Here is an 18,664-nt window from a genome sequence, read left to right as displayed (position 1 = left end):
TATTGGTCTTGCTCAAGGATTTCGCTAAAGATTTTTGTTAATACATTAACCAAGCCTTGAGTCGGGATGTCTTCTGGGATTCCACGTACCCGTAGATTGCTTCTGCGACCCCTACTATCTAGGTTATCCATCCTAATTTGTAACAACTTCAGTTCTGTGGCTTGTCGGGTGACCACCCCCTTAAGACTGTTGTGATTCTCTATAGCAACCTCTTTACTTTCTTCCAAAACTGTCAGTCTTGCGGTGATGCTAGAGAGGTCTGCCTGGATGTTCGCCACTTCCTTGCGAACTATAGTAATTCATGTCTTAAGCAAACCCCCATTAGTTTTATATATTCCCAAACCCCAGCTCAATATACCAATGCGGAAAATATATCTTTCAAAACCAATAAGTCTTCAAATGCATCAGGGTGCATGCACAGTAAGCCCTCACTGCTTCTCCTCATGAGTTGTGTTCTGTTCAACTAACATTTACAAAAATAGAATGCATTTCAAATGAAAGTTGAAAAAAGGTTAAGTGAACCTGAGGAGTGTAAGGAACATTAACATGAACATCCAGGGCAACACAGAGAACAAGGTATGAAGCACAGATGCATCTTGTACTATTTGTTTCTGTCTATGCTCCAACCTGAATTCTTCATACGTTACCTTGTACATGCCATTGGCCTCAATAACTGGCACGCTTTCCCAGTAATAGTTGGCATTAGTTCACCTAGGTATCCAGTCAGGGATCATCTCAAGGAGGTAATGGGCTTCACTGCAAGGTACCAAGTCGTGACTCTCAAACTTGCCCAACAAAGCAGCCAACAAGTAAAGGACATGATAGGAATGGAATTGACAAATAAGATGTAGTCTGAAAGATGATGCACTGATTTGAAGTTTGTTTACAAGCCAAAAGGTCAGGGTCACTAGCAAAGAGAGCTTGTAAAAAGAACAAATAATGATTGGTACATTGGGGCGAGCACAGAATAGTTGTACATAGAGTGGTGAAGTGTAAATTTAGACAGAAGAGTATGGAAAATGTCAGTGAATAACGTGGCAAAATGGCATACCACCATATACCAGCCCACTTCGTCCACTGTAAATAAATATAAATAAAGACCTGTCCATAAATCAGCCTTAGGGTGACAACAGTAATTTTTCTGTAGCAATTATGTTTTGAAAATTTGACGCAGTTGTCCTCCAGGGATTCCCTGACTGCCATTGATGACAGCAACTAAGCCCGGCAAATAAAACACTACTGGAAAACGCAACATTATTGAAATCAATTGAATATCAGAAATACCTGGCACACAGGGTGTTTCCAGCTTTAGTGGCTGCTTTTTCTCACTACATGCAACTAGGTTCATTCACCCATCATTTAAATAAGGGACACGCATAAATTACACAGGTTCTAGGGAGGGCAGATTGGGAGCAAGTAACATTAATGTAAGATGTGAGATTGGAGATAATCATCTCACCTGTTCACAATCATCCACACCTAATGGTATATTTACTAAACTGCAGGTTAGAAAAAGTGGAGATGTTGCCTATAGCAACCAGATTCTAGTTATTTATTTAGTACATTCTACAAAATGACAGCTAGAATCTGATTGGTTGCTATAGGCAACATCTCCACTTTTTCAAACCCCCAGTTGTATCACATGAAGAGTGGAACTGGCAATCCTATGAGAAGCCTCAAAAGTAACAACAAATCGCTCAATATTTATGTGAGATTTTCAGGTGCAAAACAAGCGCCAACGAGAAGAAACTTCAGTTCACTGCCGTTGAATAAAACTACAAACCCGCTAGTATGACACTACCTACAGGCAGCCTGCCGCTCTTCAGGTGTTGCGGAGATACTAGTCCCTGCCTAGCCCGGCTGTGCGTGACACCACATGGGAACCCTAACACGTACTATTCGCAGGCATCGAGTCACTGGAGGCGACTGACAGTCGTTACCTGGTGATCACCTATATGGCTCCGCCCACTACCCCCTGCGCCCAGGGTAGCGGCTAAATCCCCTTCGGTCTAGGTACCCTGGCACGTCAATATGACGTCGCAGGGTCATGTGATCGCAGCGGTCACATGGTGCAAAGTGTTAGGCGGGCTGCTGAAAGTGAATGGTAGTCGGTGCAGGAGCGCCATCATTTCTTTCCGATCTTGGCTGCATTCCTGTAAAAAAAGGTAAGTAGAAGGGGTGCTAGTGTGTGAGGGGCATGTGTGGTGGATGCAGGACTGGCACAGGGGGCATGTGAGGTGGATGCAGGGCTGGCACAGGGGGCATGTGAGGTGGACGCAGGACTGGCACAGGGGGCATGTGCGGTGGATGCAGGACTGGCACAGGGGGCATGTGTGGTGGATGCAGGACTGGCACAGGGGGCATGTGTAGTGGATGCAGGACTGGCACACGGGGCATGTGAGGTGGATGCAGGACTGGCACACGGGGCATGTGTAGTGGATGCAGGACTGGCACACGGGGCATGTGTGGTGGATGCAGGTCTGGCACACGGGGCATGTGTGGTGGGTGCAGGGCTGGCACAGGGGGCATGTGAGGTGGATGCAGGGCTGGCACAGGGGGCATGTGAGGTGGATGCAGGGCTGGCACAGGGGGCATGTGAGGTGGATGCAGGACTGGCACACGGGGCATGTGAGGTGGATGCAGGACTGGCACAGGGGGCATGTGTGGTGGATGCAGGACTGGCACAGGGGACATGTGTGGTGGATGCAGGACTGGCACAGGGGGCATGTGTGGTGGATGCAGGACTGGCACAGGGGACATGTGTGGTGGATGCAGGACTGGCACAGGGGGCATGTGTGGTGGATGCAGGACTGGCACACGGGGCATGTGTAGTGGATGCAGGACTGGCACAGGGGACATGTGTGGTGGATGCAGGACTGGCACAGGGGGCATGTGTGGTGGATGCAGGACTGGCACACGGGGCATGTGTGGTGGAAGCAGGGCTGGCACAGGGGGCATGTGTGGTGGAAGCTGTTTGACATAGGGGTCACATGGTAGTGTGTGTGTGTCTTTCTCTCTTGGCATAGCGGGGCATGTGTGATGGAAGCTGCAGGGCACAGAGGGGGGGGGCATGTGGGCAGAAGGGGCATGTGAGGGAGAAGCCTCTTCCCCACACAGCCCCTCCTCAACCAACAATACCCTGACAACACTCACCATCTTTTATCTGCTATACCCCATGACATGTGCTCATTCTCTTTTCCCTCACAGGCCTGCTGCCCACAATCGTGTCTCACTGCCGCCCACCAGCTTTGCCCTCGCATGCCCCGCTGCCTCAAACCTGACACCTCTTACTTCAGAATGAAACAAGGTACTTTTTATTTGAAAGAGGAGTAGAGCCTTACCGGCAAGTGAGATAATAATACAGAGACCGTTCTTGCCATACATGTTGTGACTAGATGCAGTAATCTTTAATAAACAAAACCACATTTTACTCAGATGATATTTTCATTACAGGCCATGAGTATAATTGCTTTTGTCACAACACTGTACATAAGACTTTTCTCAATTCTCTCACAAAAATAACAATACATCCAGTTTTCTACACACTTTTTTGGGTGGCATACTAAAGCTTTCTCACTTATCCATAACTTTTAAATTTGGCTATTTTTCAGGCATTCATTGCCGGACACCAGGAACCATTGGAGGATACGGTAGGGACCAGGCGAAAGGGCAATATAAAACATTCTGGAAGTTCACTGACACTACTCCTGCTGTATACCACTCTTCTGTTAGGCCTTTAGTTTAGAATTTTATTACTGGGGTGGTCTCCAAAGTCTACGACTTTAATGTCACAGCTTGGATGATTGTCTAACGCTCTGAGCGTAAGAATGGAGGTAACGAGGTGGTGTTTACTCTAATGCCCCCACTCACAATGCTGGATTCCTCCACAGGACCCGGCCAAAGTCGGTACTGGGGTTCACAGGCAGTCTAAGAAGACTCTTGAGTCACTTGCGTTTTCTGTGGGTGTCCTGTTTGGGCCGTAGCTCGACAATATTATTAGTTGGGTGACAGGAGGAAAAAGTGCTTTTCTTCCTGTTAATGTACCAAAAGCTAAGGTGCCCAGGTTTCTCTCCTGTTTTTTCCTCTTGTCTGCTAGGTGCCCAGTCGCCAAGTCTGCTAATAAGAAATTGGCATGATGGTGTTCTGCCCACCCATGATCGCTAATGTTTGAGCCTGTCTACTCCTCTTCAGGGTTAAACATAAATTGAAGGCCTATAGAAGTGGTTCCCAAACTTTTGCAGTTCGCGGCACCCTTAGAGTCTCCAAATTTTTTCAAGGGACCCCTCCAAAATAATTATTGAGCAGTCCTGTTTTAGAAGTAGTTGGGTCAAAAAATTGTAATAAGTATTTAGGTCAGGACAGAAATACTTATTTAGTTGTATGCAAAAATGCCCCCTCTGCATCCAGACACTCTGCCCTCAGGCACTCTGCCCCCTCTGCATCCAGACACACTGCCCCCTCTGCATCAAGACACACTGCCCTCTCTCACACTGACCCCTCTGCCCTCTGTCACGCTGTCCCCCCTCCTCTGCTCTGTCACCCCTCCTCTGCCCTCTCTCACAATGTCCCCCTCCTCTGCCCTGTCACACTGTGTCGCACTCCTCTGTCCGCTGTTACCCTCCTCTGCCCTGTTGTGCCCCTCTGTCACCCTCCTCTGCCCTGTTGTGCCCCGCTGTCTGTCCTGCTGTGCCCCGGTGTCACGCTCCCTCTCACTCCTCTGCCGCGCGCCAGCCATAGAATAAAAAGAAAGAACACAGAAAGTTACCAATCTGTCGGGCGCCGGGACCCAGCAGACTCCTCTCTCCCGCAGCAGCTTGTTACTGACGTCGATATTCAGTGACAGCTGCGGGAGAGATGAGTCTGCTGGGTCCCGGCGCCCGACAGATTGGTAAGTTTCTGTGTTCTTTCTTTTTTTCAATGCTTGGCCCGCGGCACCCCAGTGACAGCACCGCGGCGCACAGTTTGGGAACCGCCGGCTTATGGGGAGAGTAGTATAGAGGGGGTAGAGCTACGGTGAACTTCTAGGATGTCTTAAAGTGTCTGGGAAACATTGGGGTATAGTGTAAGGACCAGTCATGCAGTGTCTCCCAGGGGACTATATATAAAAATCCTATTATTTATTCTGTGTTTTATTTCCCTGATTACTCTTTCAGAAATAAAACATTTTTTCTTATACTACAAAGCAATTTTTGTTACATACTGTCCAGACTACTGTAATGATATCTTTGTCTCCTACAATCCATTCAAATAGTCGCTGCAGAAATAACCTCTATACTCTCCGTCATTAATTACTGTTGTCTTACTGAAATCATCTTGTCACTACAAAAGTATTTAGTGCTGTCCTATCCATTTCCACTTATATCTATTATCACAATCTCTGTACATACCAACCCTCTGCTTACGCTGACGCTTTTTTTATTTGCTTCTCCCAGGTTACCTCCGCTCTCAGGACTATGACCCTTCTTGAATGCTGCCCGTGGAAATGTTCAACAGAATATCTCTGTCAAGTATCGTCTCTAACTGCAGGATCCTGCTGAAAACTCATCTGTTTAAGGAAGAGTTCAAATAGTGCTTGTGACTCCCAGAGGGTAAAAGGACACGTTCTGGAGCGGACTGTTATGGGATTCCCATTTTAAAGTGTCCGTCCATCAAGCGATATTAACGAAGGAGAAAGCAAGAAACCTAATAGAGACAGTTTATTATTTTATTTCTACTCTCGAACTTCATGTTATTATCCACCTGATAATGCCTGATGAAATTACCGCGAAGAGTGATAGTTATGTTGTAGCTTGTTACGATGAGGGCCAGCAAGTGGGATATATTACCTGATATTGTAAATGGACGTTATCAGACATTTGTGTGTGCTGTTACATATTACAGACAGCTGAACGTTGTAATATACTGTATATTTGAATACTTAGTAAAAAGTACATAATGTGATGTAAACAAAACATACTGAAAGCAGCTTTTTTTGTATATTTCAGAGGTAAGGTTGTAATAAACTAGTTATTTATTTCACCATTAAAATTACTACATCTTTATTGTTGCTTTGGTTGCTTAACTTTCTCAAAAACATCTCAATGTTTAGTATATCAAGTCTGTACTTTACCTGTAATTGCTATGCCGACCAAGGTTCTCCCCCAGCAATGGAGGACCCAGGAGGGGGTGACTGATCCAGGCAGCCGGCCGGACCAGCACACTCATGGGGGTATATTTATTAAACTGCGGCTTTGTAAGAGTGGAGATGTTGTCTATAGCAACCAATCATTTTCTAGCTGTCATTATGTAGAATGCACAAAAAAAATGATAACTAGAATCTAATTGGTTGCTATAGACATCATTTATTTAGTGCATTCTACAAAATAACAGCTAGAAAATGATTGGTTGCTATAGGCAACATCTCCACTTTATCAAACCTGCAGTTTAGTAAATATACCCCATTGTCTTGCACTGTTTGTGATCTAATTTTTATAATAACCTATTTAGTGCTGATACCATGCGCCTCTCTGTGAAAATGGTGCACAATAATTCATAATGTCCAGTAACTTACACACGTAGGAACACTGGCCACAACTTGGACATACACACTGCTGTATATGTAGCACATTTTCTTTTGTTTACAAGCCACCAGACCTGGAAGATAAGTTTTGACCCAAACCCCTCTACCATTTTATGTTAGATATTTTTTACATGTCTATATGTGACCCGTGTGGAAGAGACCTTCACGCTTTCCTCGTGTGTCCTACAAGCATGTCAAAATATTAGATAAATGCATAAAGTATACCTGCTGAACCAAGGATTGTAAAACAAATAATATACTATCTATTCTCTTAATTATCTTTTTGAAAAAAAGTAATGACATAATTTACCAATATATTATGAGAACCATCTTCCACATATTAGGATTTTTTTATTGAATGCCTACATTACTTTTAGCCTGACAATTATTACATTATTATTGTTATATTCAAATATGTCCAAATTTTTTTAAAAAGATGCATCTAGCACGAAGTCTATTACACCACATCTGATTATAAGAAGGGTCCCCGCATAATAAACTTAATTTTCCACCTACAGCAGCAAGAAGTAACTTGTAATGCAATTTGCAACTGATCCATCGTAATCACACAGGTGTTTAATTGTATAGTGTGCCTACATCTTTATTCAGTCCAGGTAATTTTAAGTTAGGTTTGTGTCTGAATCTAAATTTGAGGTGCACAAATGTAGTGCACTCTAATTTTCAGTGCACGCTGTACCCACCACAATAAGTGCTGAGAGACAAAAGCTGTGGCATTGAAAGAAAGGCAATTATGCAAATAATCTTAAGAATAAAGATCCTTTTTTATTAATTACTAGCTGAAGTACCTGCCGTTGCCTGGGTTTAAATCTTCAAGCTATTAAGTTATCAATGAGTTGGATGTAACTGTCAACCTTTTCAAAATAATTAGAAGCTTAGCAGGTCTTCCAACACACCCATTAGGTGGCTGTCCAGTGTGATTTTTGTTTTTAGATTAAATGTCATTGAAATCCATCTAGTGGAAGGACCAGGACAGGCTCGCCAGGTCAAAGTTCTGCCCAGCGTACACCAACGGGAGGTTCTACTGGGACCCTAATCTCACTAACACCTGGACAGGATTCAACTGGACCATCTCGTGTTGGTTTCATCCCAATCGGTGCAGGGGTGTCTGAATGCATAACTGGACAGACAAGCAGACCAATGATTTATATATATATATATATATATATATATATATATATATATATATATATATATATATATATATATATATATAAGATTTTACTGTGATAGGGCATCCTCAGAATGATTCCTCCTCTTGTCTGCCTTACTTGCATTGATCAACATTCTGCGCTCTTGTTATAATTGCCATACCTACTCCCAGTGCCCTTCTTGAGTATGGTTCCAGTAGGATTAGGATAGGGAAGAGATATCCTAGTACATGGACTGGAGCCAATGACTGGGGAGTCACCAGACCCATTGTGCTAAATAATGCCACATAAGTACCCCTTGAGTAAAATATACACCATGGGTATATCCAAGTACTTATTTAACTAAAAATGTTAACACTAAAATCTGAACATTTCTTGGAGGGGAGGGGATCGTGTAATGTAAGTACCGCTCTTAACTATACATTTATGCATCCGTGTTAATATGACCCAGGTGGCAAAGCCTACATTACGCAGCTTGCTGTGACTCACGTCATGGAGGACCCCATCCTGACCACTTAACTGGGAAGTGGCAGGATGCGGGAAAACCAACCAGGTACTGCAGGAGATCTATGCAGAATTAGGGAGTCTCCCGGACAATACGGGAGAGTGGGCAAGTATGATTAAAACAACCTAAATTATCCACTACAAAGCATACAAGTATAATAGTCAATTTCTGAAAGCAAATCTACATGCTCCAGACTGAATTGAATATTCCCCAGAGCAGGGCCATCTTAACAACATTACGGGCCCCCGGGAAAAGCAGTGCATCGGGGGCTCTATATATATATATATATATATATATATATATATATATATATATATATATATATATATATATATATATATATATGGGCCTCGATGCACTGCTTTTTTTAAATGTACTCGCTCAGTGACCCTTGAAGTTTTTCTTTTGCAGGATTATTTATTTTATTAAGAGACTTGCCTATGGGGCCCCCTTGCCCCTGGGGCCCCCGGGCACCTGCCCATGGTGCCCAATGGAAAAGATGGCCCTGCCCCAGAGAATACTAAGTAACACCATAGAAATGAACTGACAACTATAATTTTCTGCTGATGAAAACAAGTTCTGTGAATAGAGAGGGAGAGGGGGCTCTTCATATATATCTAATGCATGCTACTGTGCATTAAGGTTCTAGCATAAAATAATAATTGCAAATAACTTTTCTCATGGGCTAATATCTACACATTATCCTTTACTTTGAGTTGACCTTTCAGTTTGCATTTCTTGCTGTTGCTTCCAATTTATGACCCTGTATCTTCAGTTTCTCTATTTCTCACTCTAAAATGATCTTGTTTTTAGATATCTACAGATCAATATGGATCATTTATGAGTAACCACAAGAGAAATTAACTCTTAAAAGGTTGGCCCAATAAGTACATTTTATCTTTAAAAAATAAATGGCTAAATAAATATTATTATTTTTTTAGGTGACCTGGAAACAAATTCAAGACAAAATGCACATATTATACTATCCATTTTCTTGTTATTTAGTACTGATACTACCATCACCAAAAACAACCTCAGTAATATAAGACAGTATAAGTGTGGCTAAGAGCTGGCTAAATCCTATTTCCCATACAGTCATTGTACCAGGTACCTACACTGAAGGTGATTTAGACACTTCACTGTGAGCTGGCTAAATCCCCTTCGAGTTCATGACCCGGCCAGCAGGGGGCCAAAAGGTACCTTCAGTGAAGGGGATTTAGCTGGCTCACACTGAGTGTGCTATTTCCCATGCAGTGTATGTACCAGGTACCTTCGGTGAAGGGGATTTAGCTGGCTCACACTGAGCTGGCTAAATCCCCTTCGAGTTCATGACCCGGCCAGCAGGGGGCCAAAAGGTACCTTCGGTGAAGGGGATTTAGCTGGCTCACACTGAGTGTGCTATTTCCCATGCAGTGTAGGTACCGGGTACCTACGCTGAAGGGGATTTAGTCGCAACCCTGCGCCCAGGGACGGGATTCTAACGCGTCACAAACAACGTCATTAATCGTGTGCTGTACGTGCCCCGCCCACTCTTTCTTAACCGTTTATATATCATGCGAGATGTATTTCCTGCGTTTCACCTCGCACAATATACCGGCCAACAAAGAAAATAAGTAACCCATAAGGAAAAGAAAATTAACGTACCAACAAATGGCGCCCCTACTCCCGGCCCCAGGCGGGATGTTCAGGCGCTTGTCACCCACCTCCCAAAGTGACTTGTCGCAGTGACGTATGACGGCCAGAGGCCCGCCCCTTTCCCCCCGCCAATCAGCGTCCTGCTGGAGTGGGGTTTGGCGGTTAGGCTGAGGAAGGAGGTGTCTGTGGAGCTGTGCTGTGTGGTTGAATTTCAAGGAAGGAGACGGTACAACGAGCAGCAGGAGGAGGAGGAGTAGTCACCGGTCCCTCCACCCCCATCGCTCACCCCGTGGGCAGCGTGACCCGCGGGCACAGGTCGGCCACCGTCACCCTCCCCTCAGTCTGGAGGATCTGCATGCAGGGGGAGGAGGAGGAAGCCTGACACCCATCACCGCTCTGCGCACCATGGTGTTCCTCAAGCTGCGGGAGCAGGTGAGAGAGAGGCGGCCCAGGTTACCCCACTGTGTGCTGTACTGTCATTTAGGGGCCTGCTAGGCTGCACCTAGGCTCCAATGTCACCCTGTGTACCGCCTACAGTATACTCTGCTCACGTGTGTGTACATACATGATCCGCCTGTCACTGCACATACATGTCCATATGTGTGTATATAGATCCATATCTGTTCTCTACAGTACACCCACTTCATTAGTATTACTATTATCCAAAGTTCCAATTGGGTTATTGAATTGATATTTATTAAAACATTTCTAAGTTATATGATGGCATTAAATGTTAACTATATACCCGTGACCATAGGCATTTCTGTTTGTAATATTAAGATTGAGATGACCCCTTTCTGAGAAAATAGAAGATAATGCTTACAATTTTATAGTGATCAGAGTTATTGGCCCTAAAGTCAGTGTTTAAACTGTCTACAGGATGTCAAGATTAAAGTGGGAATTTTGCATTGGCTGATGGGTTCACCCTCATTTTCAATCTAGTAATTACAGTCACAGTGCACTTTGTATAGTAAAATATTATTTATCATTACTTGTACAGGAACAAATTTGTGTATGCGATTATATATTCCTCCCACAGTTCTGTATATCTCATAGGCAGTTGTATTCAGGCCATGAATAAAGGGTTTCCTGGATGTGGCATCATTCTGTTACTTAATCCAACCTGTGCTGCTTGCCCTGGTAGTACATTTTTACCTCAGGTTTCTATCTTGTTTGCTTATGGCCTAACAGGTGCATTTCCACTTTAGGACAACAGAGCCACTGAGTTCTGTCTCCTGGATGAATGCATGATTTCCATGCCAGTAACTCACCTTCCTTTGAGACCTGCTTGACTGCTTTCACCTCCATTATTTACAAACCTGATCCACGCAGATTTCATTGGTTTATATTTAGCTTCCCTACCATCCAGGCAGCAGTTCTTGTCTCCAGTGGTAGTAGTTGCTGAAGTTGTACACAGTTTCATGCTGTATGTTGATATATTTCTCCTAATGCATTGTTGGCTCTCATTGTAGTTCTCACACAGGTATTTTAGTATTGTTCTTTGTTTATCAGGTAGCTATTCAAATTGGAAAGTGGCAGAAAGTTGTTTTGTAACTGCTTATGATTGTATCTACATATTTAGTCTATAAAGGTCAGATATTCACCTATTGGAACCATAAGTGGGGCTCATATTCATTTTAAAAACTGTAACATGAACTTTGTTTAATCTGAAAGTGTTTTCCACCTTCAGACTAATTTACTGAATTAATGTATTTAGTAAAGTTGCCTCTTACAACTTTACTAAATACATTGCTTTATCTTAGTGGCTTCTTAGCCATGTATTTACAGAATCAGGCTGTTTTTAATTTATTTTTAATAGCAATGATATACAGATTAGAATCGGCAATTTAGTACATTGCAGGAGTAGAAAAAAAAACCCCACAAAACAGAACATGGGTAAATGACAATGTAACAGAAAACATTTGAGTAGTAAATATCAAAGACAACAACAGATTGTCATTGAACAAACAAGTATACAATTGTTATCCAGATTACTCAAGAATCTATAACATTTTATAATAGTATATTGGGGGGGGGGGGGGGGGGGGCACTGGCCGTCACCGAAAATCCTTATTTATTTAAAAAAAAAAAAAAAGTTTCGAAGGAGAATACTACCCAGATACTCGGGAAAGGGGGACAGCTTCACGAGTCAGGCCACCTATGAACATAGGGAGTTCACTTAGGAGGCAGGAGTTGGTGCAGGAGCTAAGGGGTAAGGGGTTATAAGTAAAGCCAAGGAGCCCAAATCTGGTGAAATTTATCATCCTTATCATGTAGATGGTATGTAATCTGTTCCATCTGGGCAATAAACCAAATATAGGATCGTAAGGCCGCCATAGTGGGGGGTTCAACTTGTTTCCAAGACTTAGCCACTAGGCATCGCGCAGCTGCAAGGATATGGGAAGCCAGTTTCGCAGACTGTCTATCATTATCAATCAGAAGATAACAGAGAAGAAAAGACCATGAGTCTTTCCGGGCACGGGAGGAGTGGAGGGCCCTAACTCGATCACAAAAGGAGGATATTTTAGGGCAGGTCCACCAGATATGTAAGAAAGGTCCCATCTGGCCACAACCCCGCCAACATGGAGAACTAGAGGGGAACATTTTAGTGAGTTTGTCAGGGGTGTAGTACCACCTATAGTATATTTTATATGCGTTCTCCTTAACCAAAGTGGAAATAGAGCTGGTGGCGACCTGATCCCTTATGATTTCCCAATAATCCTCCTCTGTGAGGGGACCCAGATCACTCTCCCACTCCCTCTTATGCCTACCGCCAGAGGTAAAAGCACATTGAGAATTAAGCTATAGATAAAGGAAGGGCTGTTTTTAATTTTTGTAGTTCATGGATATGATACAAAGCTTGGCTCTGGGTACTATTTTCTCCAATTAAAGGAGGAGCACAGCATACCTTTCCCTTATCCACAAAATAAACCAATCTGCCTTTTAAAGACTCTTCTGAATCTTTTTGGAATAGGTAAAATAATGCTTTATTTTTAACTGTTACAATATTGTAGAACAATATTTTGATTTGTAGAAAAGGTTGTTGTTCTGTCTCTATTTTGAATTAGAATCTCAATGAACAATGACAATCATTTAGAAGCTGCTTACTGTCGGACTGTGCAAATCTCACGAGTCTGGTAGCGAATGTTTCAAAATTATTATTAGGCCTAAGTAACTTTTGTCAGTGTTTTCTACTTGGGTCAATTAATCTTCCTCTTGGCTCAGTGATTTGACTGCTTCCTGAATTGCATACCCTTTTTTCCTCCCTGGCTTTTTGCCTAAATATTTTTGACAGACAGACCTAATTGCTCATTTGGATTAATGAGTACACTGACCTGTTTGCAGCAATTCCTCTTTAGAGCACCCTTAAAGTTTTGCCCTAAGGGTCTGTTTTGCCAATATAACCCTTTTCCTATCTTTTTAACCACTTCCTAACTACACTCTTTAGTAGACTGTATATAGCACCTACCTGCCCTGAAGCACCTCCCGTATTTGGGGAACCCCTCTGCCACATCACAATCCAGATGTCATTGGGTTTGAACTGCGTAGTGCAAATAGATTTTTGTGGTACACTGTTTAAATCCATGATGACACAGTGATGACTCACTACAGCCGCCCCCCTGAAGATAGCAGGAGCGTCAGTACAGGTAACTGCTATATATACACTCTCATCTTCTGCAGCATAGTTCAGTTTCATGCTAGGAAAGACTAGGTTTTATAACTGATGATATTGTTTATTTACTGTTTACCACTTTTATATTGTATGTGGATTCAACATGAGTTTTACAATGTTGATTAAAAACACATTATTAATTAAACTGCTTGTTAAACCATTGATTCAAGCAACAGTGTATTTTGTATATTTAAAAATGGGGAACACAAAGACTATTTAAACCAACATGAATAACTTAAATGCATATGCAGTGTACACTTAATATCAATATGAAATAGTGCTATGTTAAACAGAATGAACACAATTTCTACACAAGGGTGTTCTAGTGGGTGGGATAATGTGTAGAATAAAAGTATGCCATCATCATAATCAATTATATAGCGCCAACATTTTCACAGCGCTGTACGGAGAGCAATGTTCTCCCCAGAAAATTTGGGCAGTCAAGTGGCATTAAGAAGCAGCCTGGTGGGGGTAGTTGTAATACTCTGCAATAACAATGAAAAATGTTGAAGGTTATTGCCCACACCTGCCAGGACTGGTCAGACTGGTGGTCAGTGGTCTAACACACACTGCTGGCTGTATTGCTCATGTAGTGCCTGTTCTAATAGAAGAAACAAATGTTTATTCCATTATAATACGACTTTGTTGGGATCCATGAGCCGGATGGCATGTAAGAACAGCCGGGTGGACCACCCGGGAAATAGGTAGGTACTGGGGAGAACACTGGAAAATATTTGTCACTCACATCAGTCCCTGCCCCATTAGTGCTTACAAGACTGACCTCTGTGTGTGTGTGTGTGTGTGTGTGAATTTAGACAAATTCCCTAACACACACACACACACACACTCAGGTACACAGACTAGGGTCAATTTGATAGCAGCCAATTAACTTACTAGTATGTTTTTGGAGTGTGGGAGGAAACCAGAGGAATCCCACGCAAACACGGAGAGAACATACAAACTCCACACAGATATAACCTTGGTCAGGAATCGAGCTTGCAATCCCAGCGCTGTGAGGCAGAGGTGCTAACCACTAAGCCAACGTCCTGCCCATTAGCTGAAAATTATGATGGACCTACTGTGAACAGGACAGTGCATGAGGACTAGAGTTGGGAAACATTGGGTTAATGCATCTATATCCACACATTCTTCTGAAAGATACTCTAATAAGGTTCTCTTTGTATAATACATCTGTTTGTTTTCATTGTTGCATATCAGGATATAAACAATTACATTCCAATTCATTGGGGCATATTCAATTCTCAGCGGTTTCCGCCACGGAAAAACTATTACCGGTATTACGGTAATAGTAATCCAGCGAGAAAAGTACCGTAATTCCGGTATTTACGCGCACTATTACGTTACTGACGGTAATAGTGCACGCGGCGCGTTAACTTTGGCTATAACGCCAACAATTGAATATGCCCCATTATGTCTTATATTGAGACATTGAAATTGTTTTTATGTATATTGTTCAGATGTTGTATCCAAGTCAGCTGAGTTGAAGAAATAGCTATAGCAAGGACCTACTCATGATCTAATTATCCATATAGTTTTTTTGAGCAGATAAATAGCCATGTATAAACAGTGAGTTGCTGTGATATACAATCAGTTGTCACCTAAAAAAAACAATAAAGTTCTTAGTTAAATTTGAGTTAATTTGTATGTAGTGTTTGTTGAAACAAAATCCAACACTCCTATCTGGATTGTAGTTAACCCATGTGTGTCGCTGACTGTTTTATGGATCTCTTCACTTGATATGCAACTCATATTCAGAACCCTGTGTGCATATTTAAAGTGTCTAGCAACTGGCTAATTTAGATTTATGTTCCCTTGGTGTCAGTTATTTGTAAAGACACAGATATTGCAAAATTAGCAATATTGTAAGAGTTACTTGTTACTGAGATTACTCTTTTTGGGAATTGCCTTGTTAACTTTATTTTAGCCATTTTTGATGTCATGATCTGGTTTCTTCTCCGGTTCTCAGTTTTAGGAAAATATTCCAATAAAGCATATATATGTATGGCGCTTTCAAGGGCAATATATTACTTTTACACTCTGTAGTGTCATCCTAACACACTGCATGTTTAAGTACATTCATTGAACTTAGTCTCATTTTCGTTTTCTGTATGTTTGACAGCACATAAAATGCTATATCTATGAATTTGTAATACTCTGGGGAGAATTCGATTCCCCCCGAAGTACCGCCGCATAAAACTTATTACGTTATGGTAATATTAACCCGGCTTTCTGCTCAGGGAGCTGCGAGCAAAAAGCCGGCGTTGAAACTACCGTAAGAACGGTATTGAAACGCACTATTACCGTAATGACGGTAATTGTGCCAATTGAATTTCCCCTCTGTGTTTAGTGTTTGCAGCAGCTCAAGTTATATACTAATACTATTGTCATCACCATGGTCTTCTTTACATGTTTACGTTATTTCACAGCAGTACTTATTGGTAACTGAGCTGTCCTATGGAAGTGTTGCTATATGGTAACACTTGAATCATATGGTTACTTTTACAGTCCTGCCGAGATTACAATTGTTATTAGGGCGCTGTCACACAGGCGATTTTCACGCTGTTGCTTTTTCAGCTTCTGAAATGCTAACGCACGATTTTACAGCGTTTTTACTGCAGCTGGATCTGCGTAGAGTTTCTAAATCTGCTTATAATTATCTCTTAAAGATCTGTGTGACAGGGTCTGCACAAATAGAATGGATCTCAATTGTAGACTGTTACTGATGATGCAGATGAGTTGTACAAAAATAGGGTATTATTTTATTTAAAAAAAAAATAATTACTTTTTACCCAGAAAACTGTTGTCCATTGACTTGTTTCCATGGAGTTTCTTGCATACACTGTTGGAAAATCTAAATCAGGATTGTGATGAAACTTAAGTGGTGTGTGCCAAATCACTAAGTAATTGTATTTGCAATTATTGTTAAGCTTAGCAGAACGCTATGCTGAATATACCTGCATGTGGAAACATTGCAATTTTGTTATTTTCGGACCAATAATTTGCCAAGAAGCCAGATCTGGTTGTGTATGGGCATCATAACATTGAAGAAAAGTGTGTTTGGGAGAGTGTAGGTTATTAATTTAACATAAAGTTTATCACTTAAAAAAGATGTTCAGGTATTGTTTACTATTCTCATAGATACCTAGAATGTAAGTATTTTATATTCAGATTTGCATATTTTCAGGCTAATGTTGCAGCAATACTTCAACTGAGGGTGAGAGAATATAACATTTGAACGCTCCTGGTTATTGGGTTGCAATAGATCCTCGGCGTCTAATATGTCCAGAAGGAATCTTATTTACCATTGTGTACAGGCAAATCCTTTTATTTTGTGGATTAAAACATGGTACAAAGCAGCAACATTTTGAATGTCCCATCTCTTTGTTTTAGTGAAAGATGAAAACATGTAAATAAGATAAATTGTTTACCAGTAACCATAAAATAGCATTGCTAGATCTCTACAATACTCTAAAAATAGACTTCCTGTGGGAATCTGGACTTGTAGTTTTAAATTACTCTCTCCCAGGACAAGGAATGTGGGCACCCCACATCTCAGAATATAGGAAATATTCATTTTGTTTCTTTAATTGAAAAACAAAAACTGAAGTGACATCATCCTGCTTTATTATACTAATAAATACAACCATAATTGTTGAGAGACTTATGTTATTATAGGAGTTAAAGCTGCTCTTAATATGAATGGGTCGTTTCTGAGTTTATAACACAACCTTATACTGCATTTCTGTGGACAGTATCTTTAATTTTCTTTCTTTTAATGAACTAGTATTGCAGTGAATAGTCTCATACTTTTTAGAACTGTCCTGTATTCCTTTGTTTTAATAATTGTACATGTTCTTTTCCACCAAGAGCAACTGTGATGTAGCTGTGGAGAACTGGGGATGTCCGCTTGTTTGACCTGTCACCTGCTCTAGCTAATAGTGTTGTAGTCATCTGGGTCTCCACCCTTGAGCCAACTGTGCTTTCTTTAATATCACATGACTGGAGGATTGGAGCTGTAGGGAAATTTTCAAATTGTGGTGCAAAAGGTGTGGTAAATGTAGAACCTCATTGGTAACTACATTACGATGATGAAGTTTGAATTTTTCCATGTTAATCCAGTCCCTCACCGTTCTGTATCCAGTGTATTAAATATAATGCTAGTGGTTACAGGGGAGTAAACACTACCTCACTGCAATACAGGACTGTTGGTGATAGCCACTACTCAATGATGGGTACTTGGGTGGCTATAAGGAGAGATGGTATTTTATTTTGCTGTTTCTTGGGTACCTCTGTGATTGAAACAACGTGTTTGTAAGTGTTTTTGTTTGTTTTTTGTTTTTTTTCCTAAATCGCCACAACTGTCTTTTTGTTATTATTCTGACTGACCTTCTGTTGCCTATACGAAGTCATTTTGAAATTGGCAGTAATTTTTCAGGCTGTATTGCAGTCCGGCATTAAAATGAATGCACAACATTGCCACCTGCTGACTGTAAGAAATGTCTGTGTGATATTTCCCAAATACAAATGTACTCTTCTCCAGGTCTACATCTTTTGTTCTTGTTTTGTTTAATGCAATGAAATTATTTTGGCAGGTTAGAATTTTTATTTATATGTTCAATTGTATGTAGATTTGAAAAAAGTTGTACTATGAACCTGAATTATCCTAGCTGTCACCAATGGAATGTGAAAGGTTACTCGGACACCTACTTTGTAACCTTTGGTTGGATTTGTGTACAGCTTCATTTTAAAGGTTAGATATTGACTAGTGCAGATAACAACCATACAACTTGTAGTTGTATGTGTCAAAATGATGAGAACATGTGTGGAAGTAGACTACAAATATGAAATCCTTAATATTGTAACAAACTGTGCTCATATGACTGCTACGAAAATACAATAAGTTATAATACAGCATTTACAACCTCTGTTTAGGCTGCATTGAACAGGAAGCCATAAATGCTGCGAGATGTCTTTGTTTGGTCACACTGGATGTAATATATGATATAAGGGTGTGACTGGGGGGAAATATACACAGCAGACTCTGTAAACTTATTCAAGGACAGATTCAAGCGGGAGCCTCTGAGTCGCAAATTGTGGGTAAC

The 18,664-nt window shown here is 41.5% G+C and overlaps 1 protein-coding gene and 1 long non-coding RNA gene across 2 annotated transcripts in view; both read left to right on the top strand.

Annotated features, from left to right (window-relative positions):
- Positions 1 to 3,251: 3,251 nt before the first annotated feature.
- On the top strand, positions 3,252 to 6,027 carry LOC142158392 (uncharacterized). The gene is made up of 2 exons (XR_012692766.1): positions 3,252 to 3,307; positions 5,433 to 6,027. It is a non-coding gene; the product is annotated as an uncharacterized LOC142158392 (long non-coding RNA).
- Positions 6,028 to 10,016: 3,989 nt separating this feature from the next.
- ANKRD28 (ankyrin repeat domain 28) overlaps positions 10,017 to 18,664 on the top strand; it is a 102,870-nt gene continuing 94,222 nt past the window's right edge. Inside the window, exon 1 of the mRNA XM_075212304.1 lies at positions 10,017 to 10,300. Coding sequence (XP_075068405.1) covers positions 10,274 to 10,300 — 27 coding nt within the window. The 5' untranslated portion in view covers positions 10,017 to 10,273. The remainder of the gene's footprint in view (positions 10,301 to 18,664) is intronic.

This window comes from Mixophyes fleayi, chromosome 5 (assembly GCF_038048845.1).
Source record: "Mixophyes fleayi isolate aMixFle1 chromosome 5, aMixFle1.hap1, whole genome shotgun sequence".
Taxonomy (NCBI): domain Eukaryota; kingdom Metazoa; phylum Chordata; class Amphibia; order Anura; family Limnodynastidae; genus Mixophyes; species Mixophyes fleayi.
Note: the sequence above shows the minus strand (reverse complement) of the source record. Positions and strands in the feature narration are given on the sequence as shown.